The sequence below is a fragment of the Ascidiella aspersa genome, chromosome 1, assembly GCF_963924565.1.
Source record: "Ascidiella aspersa chromosome 1, kaAscAspe10.2, whole genome shotgun sequence".
Taxonomy (NCBI): Eukaryota; Metazoa; Chordata; class Ascidiacea; order Phlebobranchia; family Ascidiidae; genus Ascidiella; species Ascidiella aspersa.
The window spans coordinates 33,180,023-33,198,820 of record NC_139447.1 but is presented as its reverse complement, the minus strand read 5'-3'; the positions used below and the strand labels follow the sequence as shown (position 1 = coordinate 33,198,820).

At 36.8% G+C, this 18,798-nt stretch overlaps 1 protein-coding gene across 1 annotated transcript; it reads left to right on the top strand.

The window, feature by feature from the left end:
- The first annotated feature begins 3,318 nt into the window (after nucleotides 1-3,318).
- On the top strand, nucleotides 3,319-17,124 carry LOC146169871 (sodium- and chloride-dependent GABA transporter 3-like). The gene is made up of 14 exons (XM_083387746.1): nucleotides 3,319-3,769; nucleotides 5,117-5,223; nucleotides 5,867-5,997; nucleotides 7,216-7,342; nucleotides 8,900-9,044; nucleotides 9,657-9,792; nucleotides 10,419-10,553; nucleotides 10,926-11,029; nucleotides 12,583-12,707; nucleotides 13,233-13,345; nucleotides 14,052-14,189; nucleotides 14,884-15,087; nucleotides 15,719-15,886; nucleotides 17,023-17,124. The coding sequence occupies exons 1-14, from the start codon at nucleotides 3,747-3,749 to the stop codon at nucleotides 17,122-17,124; spliced, it is 1,758 nt and encodes a 585-aa protein (XP_083243872.1). The 5' UTR covers nucleotides 3,319-3,746.
- Nucleotides 17,125-18,798: the final 1,674 nt, after the last annotated feature.

The window sequence follows — 18,798 nt, the reverse complement described above, 5'->3', positions numbered from 1 at the left end:
AAAACATACCGAAATCCACTCCGATGTCAAATGATGTCATTACTATGCTCAAACAAGCAAAAGATAAAATTTTAGCGTTTAACGATCATGTTTTCCCGGTAATTATGCCAAATTCATGTTTAGTGTGATGACGTTTAGTTGTCGTCAGTTATTAACCTAATCTGATACACAACACACGGGTTTCTTTGTAATTTCAAACGAATACTAAAATCATAATACTCGATAGAATTGATATTTTGTTGTTCACAACCGTTTTCGACAATAGCTCGGTTTGACAATACCCCATGCCATCATCAGTGTAAAATTTAAAGGTAAAATGAAAGCGATAAAACACACAGCAAAAAGGTACCAAAAAATTGGCAGTGTATAGGTCAGCTACCACTGAGTGGAAAACGACACAAAAGTACCGAGGGGTGTGTTGTTAAATCATCAGAGACTAGAATTTTCACACTAATGTTACTCTGTTTTGATAAAACTATTTCAAGGTAGAATAGCTGAGTCAGATCGCAAATCGTGGCTGAATTATTTGGGTAACGACTCGGCACCGATTCCAACCTAGTATCGTACAACTACCGATACCATTGTAGTTTTTGGACAAGTACCGATACCAATCCTTGAAATCGGGCATAGGCTCCTATCCGACATTATCGGACAATCCACGACATTAACAAATGTTCGCAAGACACGAATCATAAGTCACATTGGTTAACATCTCAAAAAAAGTATTTGAACACATGTTGGAATTTTTTTAGACAAGCTCAAGTTTTGTTGTTAAAACATTGTTCAGATTAAATGAAGTGTGGCGTACGTTTACCGATGGTTACTAAAGGCCTATTTGAGGTACTCGTAAAATGTAACGATCTATATGTGGAATGATATGTACATCAGCTTAAAATATAAATTTCTGCTTCTTTTCATGAAATCCTAGTCAGATTTTTTTATTTTGTTTTTAGTGCATTCACAGATCCTAATTGCATTTATTGCACAGTAAAGCCGCGGCCACAAAACATATTACGCCAATCTCTGTTTAATTTAGCTTACAAATTGTATTAATGTGAGTTTCTGAAAACAGTGATAGCCAGGTTGTTTCAGGTTTGGCTTAGAAGGGCGTTAAGAAATTTTGGGGTAGGCTACTATTTTCATTATCTCCATTATAAGTAGAAAAGTGGCATATATTTTGAGGTTCAGTTTGAGAAATTTCAGAGACCATTTCGGTCGATAAAAACACCATGACGAAACACAGGCCACAGCCACGACAAAATGTCACACATAAATCACTTAGTTCTCTGGAAATATTAAAAAATATCTTTACTAAGAATACCAAAACCCATATAGAAGTAGGTAACAGTTGAATGGTCTACAAAAAAATGTTGAAAACGAATAAAGAGATGGTCGAAACGTTTACAATGCTACCTATAGTACTTCTATCTGGGCTTGGATACTCCTACTACGTCTAACTAAGACCTCAAACCAATATGCAGCGTAATCGTTACTAATTTAAGAAAAAGGGCAATACGTACTCCTTTACTGTGGCTTGGCGTTTCTCAGGCAGGTAGACACAACATCGAAAAATTTGCGGTTATGTGCAAGTTAAGGTAGGCTAAACCATTCCAGCTATATACAAGGAAATTTCGAACACGGCACCGTTTAGGAACAAGCGTACATCAAATAGTGGGCTTGTAGTTGAGGTTTTGTCTACACCGAGACCAGACTAAAAGCAATGCTCAGGAAAAAGTTGACGGTGATTTTTTTTGTTGACTTTCAGCGGCTTGCACTGCTTGCATACATGTCAGGTTGGCGTGATTTTGACCGGTGCCAGTAAAGGCGTAAGGGAAAACGACAGTCTGAATGTAATATCCTGAATGTATAAATCTCAATATCAAAGATCAAACCGATTATAAATAGCCGTTCGCCAGAGAATAAAGTGTGTCCCAGTAACAGCACCACACCAATGCTCAAAAGAGTTTGGCGGCCACGATTTCCAAATGCTAACGCCAGGACTGTGCTATATGTGCCAGTTTAATCTCAATTTCTACAGAAGAGTCAGCCAGTAACGTGACTAGCTTGAAGATGCGTTAAAAATGTGATAAATTGCTTGTCTGCAATTTAATGTAGCCTATACGCTTAATATAACCTAAATTTTAACTACAAGGCCTAGAAAACCGAAATCAATTGATGTGCTAGCAGAATTGTTTGTTTTTCGCCATCAGGATTAAGGCAGACTATTTTATTCGAAAGACAGGTCCTGATCCAGTACGCTTTATATCTTAGAATATAGTAACGCACTCTTGCGGGCTTTATCTGGATTATTAAATATAGTTCTGGTAGAGTTTGTTCAGTGAAATCTGCCAAACCTACCAATTAGCCTATGCCCACGATCGTGGATGCTTTTTGTTTAACCCGCTGTTTGTCGCTGTTTAAATACTAAAATAAAAATAAAATTGGTAAAATAGAAAAAAAAATAATTGAAGGTGCTAATTATTACATTCCAAATTAAACACTCCGAATGATAAAAAATACGTTCCACCGTTCATAAGTGAGGTTTGTTTGTAGGTTTAGGCAAAAATGAATGAATTTCGATTCATTCATTAGAGTTAAGAGGCTGATAATACCTTATTGTGGCGAAATAGATTTCTCTCTTAAATGACTAGAACGTATATATGACTGACTTTGACCAAGCCAGGAAAGTCTAAAGAATATTTGCTCCATTTAAAGTCATTGTCGTCATTTACGTGTAAGAGCGGGGAGATATCTTCATAATTTACGCATTCAGTTTGCCATTTCAGAGAGGAGATTCTTTTCCAGTCTGGCGTTATCTGTTAATCCGCCTCGCTGCACCTCATTAGGGCATTGACAGGTTGTTTTGCATTGGATCGGATTACTGATCGTGGGCACTTCTCAACCTATGGGCCGCGACCAAAAATTGGGTCAGCGTTTGATTTGGTTGGGTCTCCGACTGTAGTAGTTTAAATGGTTCGATATATTGAAATAACTTCAAAGCGATGTGGCTTAACATTTTGAAAAAAAATGCGCCAATATAGGAAGACACGGCTAATTTTATTTGAACTCGTACACTTTTGTAATATTTGTTTGTATCTTTGAGCTTATAAAAGTTTAGTTAACATAATTCGGACCAAAAGCTTTGCTGGTATATTTGTGCTTATGATTTGGGTGCCAGCGAAACAAGGTTCAGTTGTACTTTTTCGGAAACCGATGATCGAAAATGGTTTTAATCTTCTCAACTCAGTAGCCGCGACCAAAACTTAAGTTGAAGTTTGATTTGGTTGTAATAAATAATGTAGAGACATGTTCATAAAAAATGTGTAGACATGTTCATTTCAATTAAATTTAAAATTATTTGCAAACGTCTTGTGTTGTATTCGCTGGGAAAAAGTTCAAGATTGGGTCCAAACCGTGTTGTTATACTTACGCTTCGTATTGGGGTCGCAGCTAAAAAGGTCGGGAATAAAACGCTGGTTGGAAAAAAGGTGTTAATTATTGCTAAAGACCATATTATACTTCTTAGTACAGATTAAATGAAGCTCTTTCGCCTATTGGAATCACTGCAAATTAATGTTTACTGCAAAAAAATAAAAATAAAACATACGGCAATCCCATCGAGTTTTTTTTGTTACAGGCTATGTGTGCCACATTCTGTAGTAATCTTTTTGTTTTCATTTAGGATATCTGCATAGTTTTCACTAAACGTTTTTTTGGTAATAATTCAACTTTTTTGTGCTGTCAAGATGGGAAAAGAGAAAGCGGAAAGGTAAAATATGATTGAAGTTTCTACGCTTCCAGTCTAAATAAATTACTTTTATTTGGTTTAAATTGTATAAACTTGTCATTTTAAATGATACGGACGCATTAGGCACATTAAAGAGATTCGCACATTGCTCGAATTATAGCCTACAGTCGAAGAGTTTATGATGTGTGGCACCTTGGGCCTAATTGATTTCCTTAAAATCTGCAAAACATAGGAAAACTAAATAAATAAAAATTCTTTTGGATTAAAAGATCTACATATACATATAGCGTTCGATGTTATTCACCCTAACGAAGTCGAGTTAATTGTATAGGTCGCTGAAATGTTAAAAAACAATTATAGCTCGCCGAGGAGCTATATTTGATTGATATGATGCCTGGTAGGAACAACTTATATACATTGCAAAAGCTGGACAAAATTGTAGTTGAGCACAGACCCGCTGAGCAATTGCTCCAATGCCCACTGGATCCACTCCTGTGTGTAATCCAAAGTTTTGCACACATTAATTTGGTTACTACGACAAACTGAACAGTTGTCATTAGAACTCTTTCTCACTCGTCACATAAATTTAGCAACGATTTTTATAAGTCCATGTTACGAAAAATACTCGAAGTTCTAGTAAAATTAACTTACTCGCGTATACCCTCGATATGTCTCTCGCGTACTCAAGATTGGGCATCCCTGGACTATTTGACAAATATTCAATCAACTTAGCCTTTTTAAAAGGTATATATATTTAGGAAAAGCCCAACGACTCCCAATATGACCACAAAGAGCTTTTGAATTCATTTGCCATGAATGTTTTCTTTACCTTGTCGCTTGTTACCATTCACTATGTTGATATTTTGCCCATAAACTCTGCAGGTGTTGTAATTTCATACTATAAAAAGCACCTACAAGTCATACAGACCAGAAAGTAATAATTAAAATTCTTTGTTCGACGCAGAGACTAAAAAAGCCGTTGGGCAAAGTAGGATTTGTGTGTAATATCAAAATTAGATTATAACTAGAATTCGCCGCATTTTCGCTTCAATTCATTAATTTAGAAAACTTTTCTATAGTGGTCCTAGTCTGGTTATACGCGAAAATAAGATCAAAGTACACTTATTTTGAACACACCCCTATAATGCTCCACTCTCTAACGAACACAGTGGGTGGCAAATGCGGTTAAGCCTAACACCTAGAATACACGTTTTGTACCCGGATGATAACGAGCATTTGCAAGGCGAACTCTGTTTGCGGCGTTTGTGGTTATCCCTTACACTTGACACAGCTGGTATTAGCTGCTGCTGCTGGTGCGTACAAATAATTGGAATGTGGGTAAACATGCTTTGTTCGTGGTTGCTGCAGAGCCAAATGGGACCGACCTGTCGAGTCGCTCTTCACGCAGATCGGATACTTGGTCGGACTCGGAAATCTCTGGCGCTTTCCCTACCTCTGCCAGAAGAATGGTGGAGGTATGTTCGTAGTTTTCAGTGTTGCAGGGAATTAAGATTTTGAGTTAATTAGGTCTTTCCAAAAGACTTGGGTTAAGTCTTTTATTTTTTGGAATCTGGAGTCAATTAAGGACCTGACTTAAGTCTTGGCCTAATAACCTCTACAAAATACTTGGAACGTTCTAACTACTATGTTGCTAGGTTGAGATTAAAATGTTTTGGTACCGGATAGTTTTTTTGATTTTTTTTATGTGGAAAAAAAATTACGTCACCCACTAGGGATGGCCGATACTTGACGTTTTATCCTGATACTGATATTCGATTTTTTAGCAAAAACTATTAATAGATTTATTTACCACGGCGTATTGGCCTACTATGTTTTTATATTTTACCTTCCAAGATAGAATGGTTATTATGCATAACAAATCATGGCTAACATTTCTATATTATATTGGTATCAGGTCGATACCAATGCCACCGTAGTTTATGGTGACTGCCAATACTACAACTTGACATCGGGTGTCGTGTGCGATTCGATATTATCAGACATCCTTACCACATGATAAAAAATGCAACGAAAATCTTCTACTATACTTTTTACAAGTCCAGCGTCACTGACCGATCTTTTTACCTTATTAAAGGTGTCCCAATTACTCTGTTACAGGTGTGTTCCTTATTCCTTACGCGATATCGTTGTGTCTTGTTTCTCTTCCCCTTTACACATTCGAGCTCGGCGTTGGTCAGTTTACAAACAGGGGACGACTCGGCTGCTGGAACCGGCTTCCTCTTATGAAGGCGAGTATAGCGCATTTGTATATTTTAACAGTGTAAGGGCTGGTTCATACTAGACGCGTCTGACGTTAACGTAAAACGTTTTATTGAAAAAACGCCTTTGGTTGGGGAAAGTTGAAATATTATAACTTTGAAGGTTTCGGTTAGAAGCAAGGCATTTGTCGTTAACACTGGCAACGCGGTATGTGTGATGCAGATTAAGAATTTAGCTCTTTACGCAAGGCGCTAAAAAATGCGTCTAGTGTAAACCATCCTTTAACACTGGCCATACAGTACTGTATGCCTCCTCTAAATCGAAACTGAACGAACTATCACGGCTTTGCAAAGTCCATATTGTCAGGCTGCAAGTTCGAAAAATCCGTTTAACTGCGCTTTCAATAAACATAGTTCACAGCACATCACAACGAGTCTGGTAAGTTAGGGAAGGAACAGTTGAGTTTTTTTACCGGTCTCGCAGTAGAAGGTAAAGCACACAAGCGAATGACTGAGTTAGGAATTAACTTATCAGTTGTCCAGCCAGGAAAAATGAAGCACACTTCAACATCAACCGAATCAGTCAAACTGAGTTTGCCGATGCACATTAAACTTGATTACAACTTTCACGATAACGTTTTTGGTAGTGTTGAAAGCCATAAGTGTTACTTGTGTAGTCTAAAGTTTAGAGAAAACTACAGATGCCAAAGTCTATTTTTGTGAGGTCAAAGAAAGTAATTTGTTGTTTTGCTATGTAGCTTAAGAAAACAGCTGGTTTCCGTTTAAATACGTTTGAGTTTAAAATGTCAATTTTTTATAATTGTGATGTATCAATGTGTATAAGATAATTGTATATATCTATACATAAGTACGCCTACGCCGTTTGGCAGACAGGTTTTTCAACAATTCAAACTCGCATTCTCAAACGTCGCTAAACTTGTCGTGATTTTCAACAGAATCTTCAATGGGGTACCTGTTAAGAAGCGATGTGAATTTTGGGGTAAGGGTCCGACCAAAGAGTTGTGGATAGCATGTGTCCGACTTTAGCAGTTGGTCCGTTTTATTTAATAGTCTAAAAGAGGAATTCGGGAATGTATCTTTAATTCAGCCAATACTCAGAAATCGTAACAATGAACAATATTACATTTTTGTATGTACAAAATTCCTGTATGTGCCATGCGTGATATATATACCTACTGAGACAATAGGATCGTGTGTTCTAAGTCCCGACAACGTTTCTTGTTCCAGGGGGTCGGGTACGCTTCTTTTTTCATCACTTTCCTCTGCATGATCCCATACATGCTCATCATGGCCTGGGGTTTGCTTTTTCTTGGTCATTCGTTCACAACTGGACCACTACCCTGGACCACTTGCGGTAAGATAACAACCCAATCTCTGGCAAAAATGGTAATTTCTGGTATAAGAAAAGAAAAACTTTTGAAGCCAACCCTAACATCTTTGATGAAGCTACAAGCCTATATTACGTAACGATGTTACGTTTTCTTGCTTCTTATTATAGTGCTTTTAAATAACAATAATGCTTTAGAAAAATTTAAAAATATCTTTAATTGTAAGTTAGCTTGTGCCGGTATATTTAGAAAATGATTTAATGAAACGTTTTAAATATATTTAGTTTTTTTTACTTTGGGGCGCAGCCACAATGGAATAATATTTAGTGCAAATCAACAAACGACAAACAGTACTTACAGCAGGTAATTACCTCCGTGTAACGTACGCAATCTGGACTCCAGAAGTGAACAGTATGCAAGACTGCTGGCTTTTGGTATAATATGAAATCACTTATATACAGCATTCCAGCTGGCGGTAATTAAATATCGTGACAACATGCTTCAACACGAATAATGAAAAACAGGAAATTTTGGACAATTGTCCAAACGCTTCCAGCAATCTGCTGACAGTTTGTATAACACGCACAGGCAGGCGTTGGTTGACGTCACACGTCACGGCCAGCCTGCTTCATCTGAATGGCCGGGTTTCGACTCGGTAACAATATGGAGCAAGATGCTACATTACTCTCAACGTTTTAGCAACGTTATATTATTTTCACATCCAAACGTTTTCCTTGCTAAATATGCTATTTATGTAACATAAAAAAGTTAGCTCACTCTATGGTGTTTTAGGAGTATTTCAAGCTTTTTAACCCTTTATGTGGTTGTGGCAAAAAATATTTTTGCCTTCGAATCTTTTTTTTGGCTTACCGGTACTTAATCCATTTGTTGTACAACGCCCAGCGCTCAATTCTTCTGACATATTTAAAATTTCCCAGTTATTTTCCATTCGCCGGCTCTCGAAGTTTCTCCATTAATCCTGAGACATTTTCGGAAAATATCTATATTGAGAAAGGAGTAAATAGTCAACTAGAGATTACTCGGAAAGCGTTTGGCGATGTGAATTTGTCAAGTTCAATACGGTTTCTCAAGCGGCACAATTATTCCAACAGCTAAACAAAAGTGTAAACCATTTCAGACTTTTTGTCCACTATAGTGGTTACGAACGAGCCGGAGAAACTCGCATATAGTGCTCTTCAGTGCTGTTAACAAGACCTTTTTACCTGACTTAAGTTCAAGTCATGTCTTTTGAAAAAATAACAAGTCAACACCCAGTTCAAGTCATCATGAGAGCAAGTTAATTTAAGTCTTGTCATTGAATTAACAGTAAACTGTTAAACTGTCAAATTTGGTAAACTAGTCCGAATATTATAAGATATAGATATATTTTAATGAAAAACACTTAACTTAATCCCAAGTTGTTTGACAAAACCACGTAAGTCCAAGTCAAGAGATTTGTCCAAAATACTTAAGTCAAAGCACTTAAGTCAAGTCAATGACTTACAGCACTCGTGCTTTTCCTTGCCGGCATCCCCTGCACAACTTCAGACTTGCAATTGTTGTTATTTAAATGTAAACATCAGACAATCCCTGGAACACCAAGTCTTGTATCACAATGGAGCAGGCCAGCAATCGATCGAAAGCCTTGCTAATGGGAGACAACACGACTGTTAACTCAAACATCACCGCTTACACCAAGAATTCTCTGCCTCAAGTACAGTTCTGGAGGTAAATTAAAATCTTTTTTGTATTTGTATGAGTTGAACGGTTTTAAACACCACTGGTAGAAAAAAACACAGTTTAATAAACCAAAGATAATAATACAACCGTTTAGGCAAGACGCTTTGTACACAAACGTGCCTTAATGACTATATTTTAACACCCAGCCAGTGAGTGAACATGGCATTAGTAGAAAAAAATTATTAAATCAAGTTATTTCCTACAAAAGCTAGCAACTGGTACGCTTTTCCTGAGGGTTGGATATTGATGAGGCCAAAGTAGTGGTTCTCAACCGGGGTGCCACAGCGCCCTGAAGTGCCAATTCTAATGCTCAAGGGTACCAAAAGATATTTGAGAAGTTTTAAGAATCTGATTTGCTCAATTGATAAGCCTCTTATATAACTATGTTTGCACTATTATAAACCATCATATAAAATGACATTTTTCCACATGTTTTAATTCAGTGTGCTGTTTCAGTTCCATTTATAGTGACATTTCAGTAAAATACTCGACTTTTCAGTCTGGGTGCCAAAAACCTAATTACTATTTTTGAGGGGTGCCGTAATCCATAAAAGGTTGAGAATCACTGGGCTAAAGTCTTAACCAACTGGCCCTTATTAGAAACTACGTCCTGCGAATCCCGAACCCCGAAAATGGAATCGACGGTGAGTTCAACTGGCCAGTAATGCTCGGGCTGATGGGAGCTTTCGTATCCGTGTTTTTCGTGACGTTTCGAGGAATAAAGTCGAGCGGAAAGGTGGGAAATTTCAAGTTTGTGTATTTTGAAGATTAAACTACTAACTTGATAATGAATGTCAAAGCCGAGTAAATCGACATCAACTTTGTAAAGACGTTTCGATACGCACTTGCAGTGTTTTTTAAGGTGTTTTTCTCCAGCGGTTTCCCAAATTTTGGACTTGCAACTTTTGGCATTTAAATGAAACACTTGCGGTTTCTTAAAACTACTTAGCGGTCACCCAAACCAAACCTTAAAAGAAACCCTGCGCACTTGTATCATCATCAGTTAATGTCGTTTAGACCTTTTTGACTTTGACATTTATTATATCACGCTACATTACAGATACGTGCATACTGCATAGTGTACCTAACTGTTTTAATAAAATAAATGTTTGTTTTAATTAGCCTTGTTATCGTATTAAAAAAATATTTCGGCGTGTCACTTAAAATCCCTAATCGTCCTTGTTTAAAAATTGTTCAAAATGCTATGGGCTTTATTATTCTTACTAAATATTTTTCACTCACCCTTGCCATTTGCGGATTCGCCTTTCTTTCTTAACGCGGGCCATACAGAAAAACACGACACCAACAGTTGTGTTTACGTTTTTGTTCTTAATTTTAACACGGCAGCCTTTTGCCACGCAGGTCGTCTATTTTACAGCCACCTTCCCCTACGTAATGCTTATCGCTCTACTGATCAGAGGGGCTACATTGCCGGGAGCCACTGAAGGTATCAAAGCTTACTTGCTGCCCGATTTGTCCCAGCTGGCCAAACCTCAGGTAGAATTTATTTTTGTCTATTACGTAGTGATTTTCTTTTTCTAAAATTAGTTTTTGCTTGAATTATCTTAGATAATTGTAGTAATTTTAAATGTTTTCGAAACCAGTTGAATTTTGATTGTAAAGTAGGGCATCTTTGTCTGGCAAGAAAGGTAACAGGCAAAAAACCGATTACTTTGATGTCTGACATTGATGATTGTGGTGCATTCTGGTCAATTACAAACTTAGAAAAAGCAAAAAAAGGAGTTTTCATCAAAATATTTTGTCAATTTTCTTATGGAAAATACTCGTTAAGTGGTAGTGCGACCATTTTATATTTTCTTAGCGGATCAGATAACCATGCAAAATTTCTAATCACGTTTTTTTAACCAGGTTTGGATCGAAGCTATTTCGCAAACGGTTTACTCTTTTGGCATTTGCTTTACGGCTGTGACTGCCTTTGGAAGCTACAATCGCTACAACCACAACTTTTACAGGTAAATAGGCCTATAGCTAATACAGTGTTCCTCAACCTTTTTCGTCGCCACGCAAACACTAAGAGTAAGTAGCTTATAACAGCGAAGCTTTCACGATTTAATTTTATCAACTGAACTTTCTGTAAGCTTAAAGTGAAAAAAAAAAAAACATTAATGCATTCACATTTAATTAAGATGAGCCATATTTTCGTATTGCCTATGCAATTTTCTTCAATTCTGAACTTTTTTTTCCCTAAACCATTTTCATGAATGCAAGTATGTTAAAATATCTGCAGTCGAACTAATCAAATAAACGGGACCAATGGGTTGAGAAAACAGACCAATGGGTTGAGAAACACTGTTTAATTATATTTGGAAACAAGCACACAGCTTACCAGCATTGCCTTATGTCAGTGCTTCTTAACCTTTTTTCGCGGCGACCCAAATATTAAACGTAAGTATGACAACTAAGCTTTGGCGACCCAATTTTTTTTTGTAAGCAAAATAAAAACTAACTTCTTGTAAGCGAACAAAAAATAGGCATTAGCATGAGCATAAAGAATTTTGAATTTTGATAATTATTATAAGACAGAATTTTAATAATTACAAAAAATATTTGTATTGCTTCCTTAATTTTCTTGATTGAGAAATTTTGCTCAAAACTTATCTCAAATAATATAAACAAGTGACTACTGCGATCGGCGACCCAACCAAATCAAACAGCGACCCAATTTTGAGTCGCGACCCATAGGTTGAGATGCACTGCCTTATGTGGTTTGCACTTCGTTGACGCGTCGTTCCAAGTTTTGAATTTGGCACTTCGTATACAAATTAAACAATTTGGTAATCTTGTTTTGAAACAAAGTCTTTTGTAATTAATAGTTTAGGATTAAAAACATTATTCATTATATAATTTTGCTGAATCTATATGCAATGTTTAAAATGATAAAGCGAAAACATGGCGAACACTTGGGACTTGGGTGGGACTTGGGTACATCCAAAAAAACATTAAAGTCAGTAGTAATAAATTTGTATACCCTAGTGAAAGGTATTAATTTAGAAACGGTCACCGACTACTGCAAAAATAAGAGTCCTCGCAGATGCCTTTTCGCCACTTTGAAGTAAAAACCGGGCCAATATTGTTTCAGTCGGTCTTTGTTGTTTGTTTTTTTTTTGTTTTTTTGGATGTAGATATTTCTAGGATACTGTGTTTACTGTTTATATATCTGGAAATCAGGTGACACAGCTTAACGGTGAATTGTCTAAGAATATTTACTAGCTTTGGCAATGAAGCTTGGTTGCGCGTAAGCTTGTCAAGATTAAGACTGCCACCTGATTTCCGGATTTCGAATTAGACAAATACTTGACCACCATTATCCCATAAGAAGGCGGTTCCGCCACTTGTAAGGAGGGCCAGAGTTGAACTGCGCATTGGCAGAATGTTAACGTTTTTACCTTTTTGTTAATGGTGTAAGTGTTAATGTCAGTGTAAATAGTAGTAATAATAATAGTATTTTACTGTCAAAAAAAACGGTGTTACCCTTTTATATAACATCCCTGCATTTCTGTTTTAGATCGTCTCTGTGGATTGTGCCTTGTGGCGCCTTCAGTTCGCTAGCGATGGGTTTCGTTACATTCAGTGTACTGGGGCATCTTTCACACGTGCAGGGGGTCAACATTAGCGAGGTCATACAGTCGGGTAAGTGCCATTTTAATTTCACAGACACGCATAAACACGAGCTTCTCAAAGAATAATCAACGTATAAACGCCTGAGTTTCCGACTACATGCGTTTGCAAATGATTTAACGCGTAGTCAAGTATATGATGTTGTGCAGTTTCTGGTTAAGGGATGCTAAGTGGTAAAATCGCTACTCGTCTGAAACTAGGGTGATGTCGGTCCTAATCTGATACTAATTATTATATAAATTTTAGCATTACTTGGGATCCCATGCAGCTAACCTACCTTAAAAGGTAAATCAAATTTGTTTTATGTGCAAACATTAAAATAAATAACACAATTTTACAAAAAAGCTTAAAGAAATCACTTCATTTTTGAACCCAAGTAATTTGTCCGACCTAAGTCAAGTCAAGTCATTTTGTCCAAAATACCCAATATTAAGTCTAGTAATTCAAAAACAATGACTTAAGTGCATTCAGGTCAAAACACCTTAAGTGCACTCAAGTCAACTCATTACAACACTGCTTTATACACATTCCCAACAGGTCCTGGCCTGGTCTTTCAAGTGTTCCCGGTAGGAGTTTCGCTGATGCCAGCCCCGCAAGTCTGGTCCATCATGTTCTTTATCATGATTTTCTTCGTGGCCGTCGACTCGTCGGTGAGATTGAAACTTTTAATGCGAAAAGAAATTGTGTCTCGACGTTTGTTTAAAATATAAATCAAAAACAGCTCCTCTGGTAATTGTAATTGTTAACCAACACTGAACACTCAGTGTCATTCACCCTGACGAAGGCGGCTTGTATAGGTTGCCGAAACGTTGGTTAACAATTACAATTACCAGAGGAGCTGTTTTTGATTTATATTACCATGCCTGGTAGCAACAGTTTATAGATTGTTTAAAATCTTGTCCAAATTTAACATATAGAGTTCGAAACATGTGTTGAGGTCCTAAATCAGTATTTCAATGATTCATACTTAACATTAGGGAAGTCCGTAATAACGGATCGAATCCGATGCCAATAGTGGTAGTATCGGTACTCGTCCGATAATAGGGTGGCATCAGTGCCGTTTCGATACCAAATTAATATAAAGGTTTCAGCCGTGATTTGATCCAATGTAATGATTTCTACCTTTAAATCCGAGTAATGATTTCTACCTTTAAATTTGGTAGTAGGAAACAACGTAAGGTTACCTAACTTCCTAACCCTAGAGAAATTTGGCCTAATAACCAAGAAAATTTGAGTTTGAAACTATATTTACTTCGTCTATTTTGCTTAATTATGTTTAAAAATGACAAACCTGTGGCATTTGTGGCCTATACGCTTTAAACCACGGTCCTGACAGTCACTTTGTCGCGTCTATAGTTTTCAGAATTCGAAGGTTTGATGACGATCATTGGCGACGCTTTTCCTCAACTTATTTCAACGGCTAGGAGGAGAGCTTGGTCCAACACAGGACTCGGCATTACCTTCTTCCTTCTCAGCCTTATGCAGCTACATGGGGTAAGTTACTGTTGGGCGTATAAAGCGGGTCTGTAAAGTAAAGGTTAAATTATAATTGTGAAATTCATCGCGCCTTTTCTAGGGTGAACTAAGCTTCTTGAAAGGTGATTTGAATAATATAAAAATGGTATTTATTGATAAATTGTGTTTTTGCAGTGTTGCAAACAAGTCTTTTTTAATGACCTGAGGCCAAGTGACGTCATTTGTGAAATAACTCCAAGTCAAGTATTTTCAATAAATTGCAAGTCAAGTTCTAGTCCAATTCATCAGTTGCGCAAGTCGAGTCCCAGTGAAGTCATTAATAGAACAAGTCAACTCTGAGTTAAATCACTGATATAAAATAAAAAAGTCATTTGTCCAAAAGACTAAGTCAAGTCAAGGCATTTTACCGAAACCTAGTAGGCTAAGTCAAGTCATTTAAAAACAACTGAGTTCCCATTTCATATTAATACCCCGACTTCTGCTTTTTAATATTCGTAACGGGAACATTATTAACAAAACTAAAAATATTTAAACGAGTTCAAAATAGGCTTGTGTGCTCCGATCGCCCACTTATGAATAAACAAGCAACTTATTTCAATTATAATTGCTCTTCCGTTAGAAAAAGGGCAATTTTACAATTTACCGGAAGAGCAATTTTACAATTGAAACAATGCCTGGCAGCAACAGCATTTTCAAGCAACCTATCTCGTAGTACGGAATCTATATCTTCGAGTTGATGAACTACTACGGAGCTTCAGGTATCTGCCTTCTCTGGGCAGCCTTCTTCGAATCGGTCGCGGTTGGCTGGCTCTGGGACGCAAAGCAGTTCAAGCGTGACGTGAAGGAGATGACCGGAAGTAACCTCGCCGTCTACTACAAGTACTGCTACATGTTCTGCATTCCGCTCATTACCTCGGTGAGAACTAAACACTGATATTTTTTATCATGGCTACAGAATGACTTCCCGACCAAACTTTTGGGAAAAAAACATCTAAATCCGTTTTAGTATTTTTACAGTTACCTCTTAGAAAGAGTTTTCAATATTATATTTAAACATCCTAAAAAAATTGTTTTCTCAATGAGAAACGCATATCTTTGTTTTACATTAAGCTCGTCTAAAATCGTTTGCAATACATTAAACTCTTACCTTAAAGAGTGTATATATATACAGACAATCTTTTAATATTACAACCGCAGTTTAAAATATTCTGGTACGATAAGGAAAATCGGTTTATTTCCATAATACTGTGAACATTATGTATCTTCTTCCGACTTTTTCCCCGCATTTAACTCTTCGCCGTTTTTCATTTTTGTGATGCTAAGACGATTTTCCTGATCGATTTTACCTAAACCTTTTAGAAATTGGTTATAATTTGTAATAAACATTCTCAATTTTTAACTTATATCGTTCTGTTTATGATCGAAAGCCAGCTGACGCTTACTCACATTTTTACTAGCAAGATCAAAAAATAGTAAATCGAATCTTTCGACAAGATTATAGGTTCAAAACACCGAGATTTTTATGCAAGTGTTTGTTTGCTTTTTAGGCTGTTCTGATGTTCTATATCATCAAATGGGAGCCCCTCAGAGTCGGCGACTTTGTTTATCCCACGTGGGCGAATGTGATTGGTTGGTTCCTGTCACTTTCCTCGATCCTATGCATACCTATTGTAGCGGTGTCCGTCATGTGGAACGGTGAAGGCACACTGAGAGAGGTTAGTAGTTATCAATGTGGTAAAGAAGTCAATGAAAGATACACACACATATGTGTTTAACAACTGTCATCTAGCCCCTTTAAAGCTGCATTTTGAGTAGCGATAACCACTTACGTATCAACACTACACCGAAAGCCATAATGTTAAAGCTGCTTTTGACGGTATGGCGGAGGTCGTTGGTTCGTACCTCACTGCATACTAGTTGTTCTTCTAGCCTGATTTGCTTGCATCATTGAGCGACAGATTTGGTTGGTCTGCGATGGTATTCGGGTGAAACAAGCCGTTTTTAAATGATTTATGTCTCAGTCAAGTTATTTTTGTTTAAATTCAGTATCAGTCGAATCTGCCATTCCAAGTCATTACTAGAACTAGTCATTTCCAAGTCAAATCAATAATAATAATAAACCGAAAAACCATTAACTCGCCCCCCCCCCAAAAAAAAAAAATATATATGTAACAATGTAATGCTTCTACGAGAAAAACTAAGGATAACTAGCTCAATTTTATAATATGTTATATAAAAACAATCAATTGCAACCCAAATCATTTAACTCAAATTAAGTCTAATTAAGTCAGTTGTCCTAAATACTGTACTTAAGTCTAGTCAAGTCAAGTCGTCTAAGCAAAACCACAATAATTAGACAAGTCAAGTTATTTAAAACAGTGACTTACGAACACATAAGTCAAGTCGCTGCCTGAAGTCATTACAACACTGGTAATTATGACTTAAGTAAAACCAAAAAACGGTGATTTGCTAGAATAAAGATCGACAAACTGTATAAGTCAGTAATTCTTCAATACATAAGTTGAATTTACGAAAACCTTTTCGTTTAACTCCAATTTTCCTAATAGTTATCCGTAACCTTTAGAATTGTAAGATGTTTTTTATAAGGCTGGGAAAAACATATAGTCGAAGGTTGAAGCGTCATTTACCCTGCCGACTGCATTCTGGTGTGTTTTCGCGCCACCTAAAAAGACGAATAACGTATCACACGTATATATGTTCAAATAAATCATTTTTTAGCTAGGGTGACTTCTGTATGGCTTAAAAAGTGGTAAGCTTCAAAAAACACCCTTCACAATTTAGGCCTACATAGTTTACTGTAAAACTGAAATCGAGTCCATTTATTCTGCAGAGATTCCAAAACGGCTTGAAAAGCAAGTTGAAACCGAGGCCAGTGAGTTCAGCAGAAGAGAAAATGATGAACGACCATGATCATGAAGAGGTTAAGATGTGAAGGAAAGCTCCCACGCGACTGCTGGACCCCCCTTCCTGTTTGGCGCATTTAAATCGCTAGAGCTGTATTTTTACATGCGCAAGCGGATCGTATGCGCGATCCGATGTCAGACCGAACAGTATTTTTTTTTATTTAATTGCCTATTATAACATTCAGAAAAAATCCTAACATTCCTTAAGAATTATTGTCTGCGCAAGATACTTACACACAAGAGTGTTTACTTTCAACCATTATACCAACCACAAAAATATTTGTAAAATCGGACAATAAAATAAGTTAAGCTGTTACAAAAGAAGTTTGACCCATTTTGAAATGCTATGTAAATAGTTTAGATTTGTTTAGCAAACATAGCCTACTGAATTTGTTTCAAGCTGGTTTGTTTTGTTGCTTCACCAACGTATTTTTAGTGTTTTTCCTATTACCTTCATATATGAACTACATTCGCAGTGTTTTCTTGTATCTCCGGTGCTTTTTCTGCCTTTAATATCTTGTTAATTTTCCGCTGGTAATAACACACAACAATCGCAAATGTCGTTAATAACCCTTTCTAAAAATATAGAAGCAATGAAATACAGGCAGCTATATAGGCTATATAGTATATATGTTTGGAAAAGTTACTAAAGTCGGCATTGGAATAAACTGTCTTGAGTAATTCAGAAAGCTAGTAGCAGTATGTGAGACAACAAAAAATTGCGCAAAGCGCCTTATATTGACACATAGCGCCCTTACATATACCCGTTGTGATGCTTCATTGCATCGCCGAAATATCACAATCTATACAAAAAACACGACTAACCTCAGCTAAAGTCTTAGTAGTTCAATCTTGGGTACGCTTCGACAGAATTTGTTCTGTACTTCGAGACAAACCGGAAACACTTTAAAGATATTAGGCTGGAAAGCCAAGGCTAGAAAGCCCAAGCTAAGGTTGTAACTTACGGCCTAGGCTAAACCTGTTTGATTAACTAACCGTAAGATATTCCTGTATTTGCCACTGATGGCCATAGATGTTATCAGGCTTGGAAAATAAGACAACAGTTTTAGTATATAAAGACTGTAAGACGAAAGATAATAACCATGTATATGTTGCTCTAGTCTCGTTCTACTCCATGACAATATTCCCACCAACACGAAAAAATAAAACAATTTAATCTAATTTAAATAAACAAAAGAGTTAAAAGAAGTATGTTCTCAAGTTTTCGCTTTGTTATAGTCAGTGACGTGCGGTGAGGTTCTTAATTTTTTTCGTGACGATTTTCTTTAACAACCAAAAAACGGTATCGTAATAATAAAAATAAAAATGAAGTTTGAACTCTTTTTGTTTAGCTTTTGCCATTGTATGAACTGCGTATCGAACACAAATAAATATGCTGGCAAAGCGTTTCGAGCAGCAACTGAATGAGATTTAGCGCAATACTCAAAAATTATTCAGAGAGCAAAAACAAAATCCTCAAAAAGTACAGTAGTAAAACCACATTAATATAGCAAACGCAATAATGACTACATCTTTCATGACCTAACAGTGCATGACATTTGATGACGTGGCATGCCTGTGATGGACTTGTGGTAGTGCTCACGAAAGCTACAAAACAAATTATTATTAAGAGTACACTATTTATACAATTTGGGGGTGGACATGGCCACCATGGCTACGCCTGTGACAGCCACACGTGACAC

Bases quoted from the DNA above. Each gene is read 5' to 3' on its own strand.
- LOC146169871 (XM_083387746.1), top strand. From the start codon at position 3,747: ATGGGAAAAGAGAAAGCGGAAAG. The intron at 9,045-9,656 runs GTAAATTAAAAT...GGCCCTTATTAG, and splicing joins CCTCAAGTACAGTTCTGGAG to AAACTACGTCCTGCGAATCC. The intron at 12,708-13,232 runs GTAAGTGCCATT...CATTCCCAACAG, and splicing joins TAGCGAGGTCATACAGTCGG to GTCCTGGCCTGGTCTTTCAA.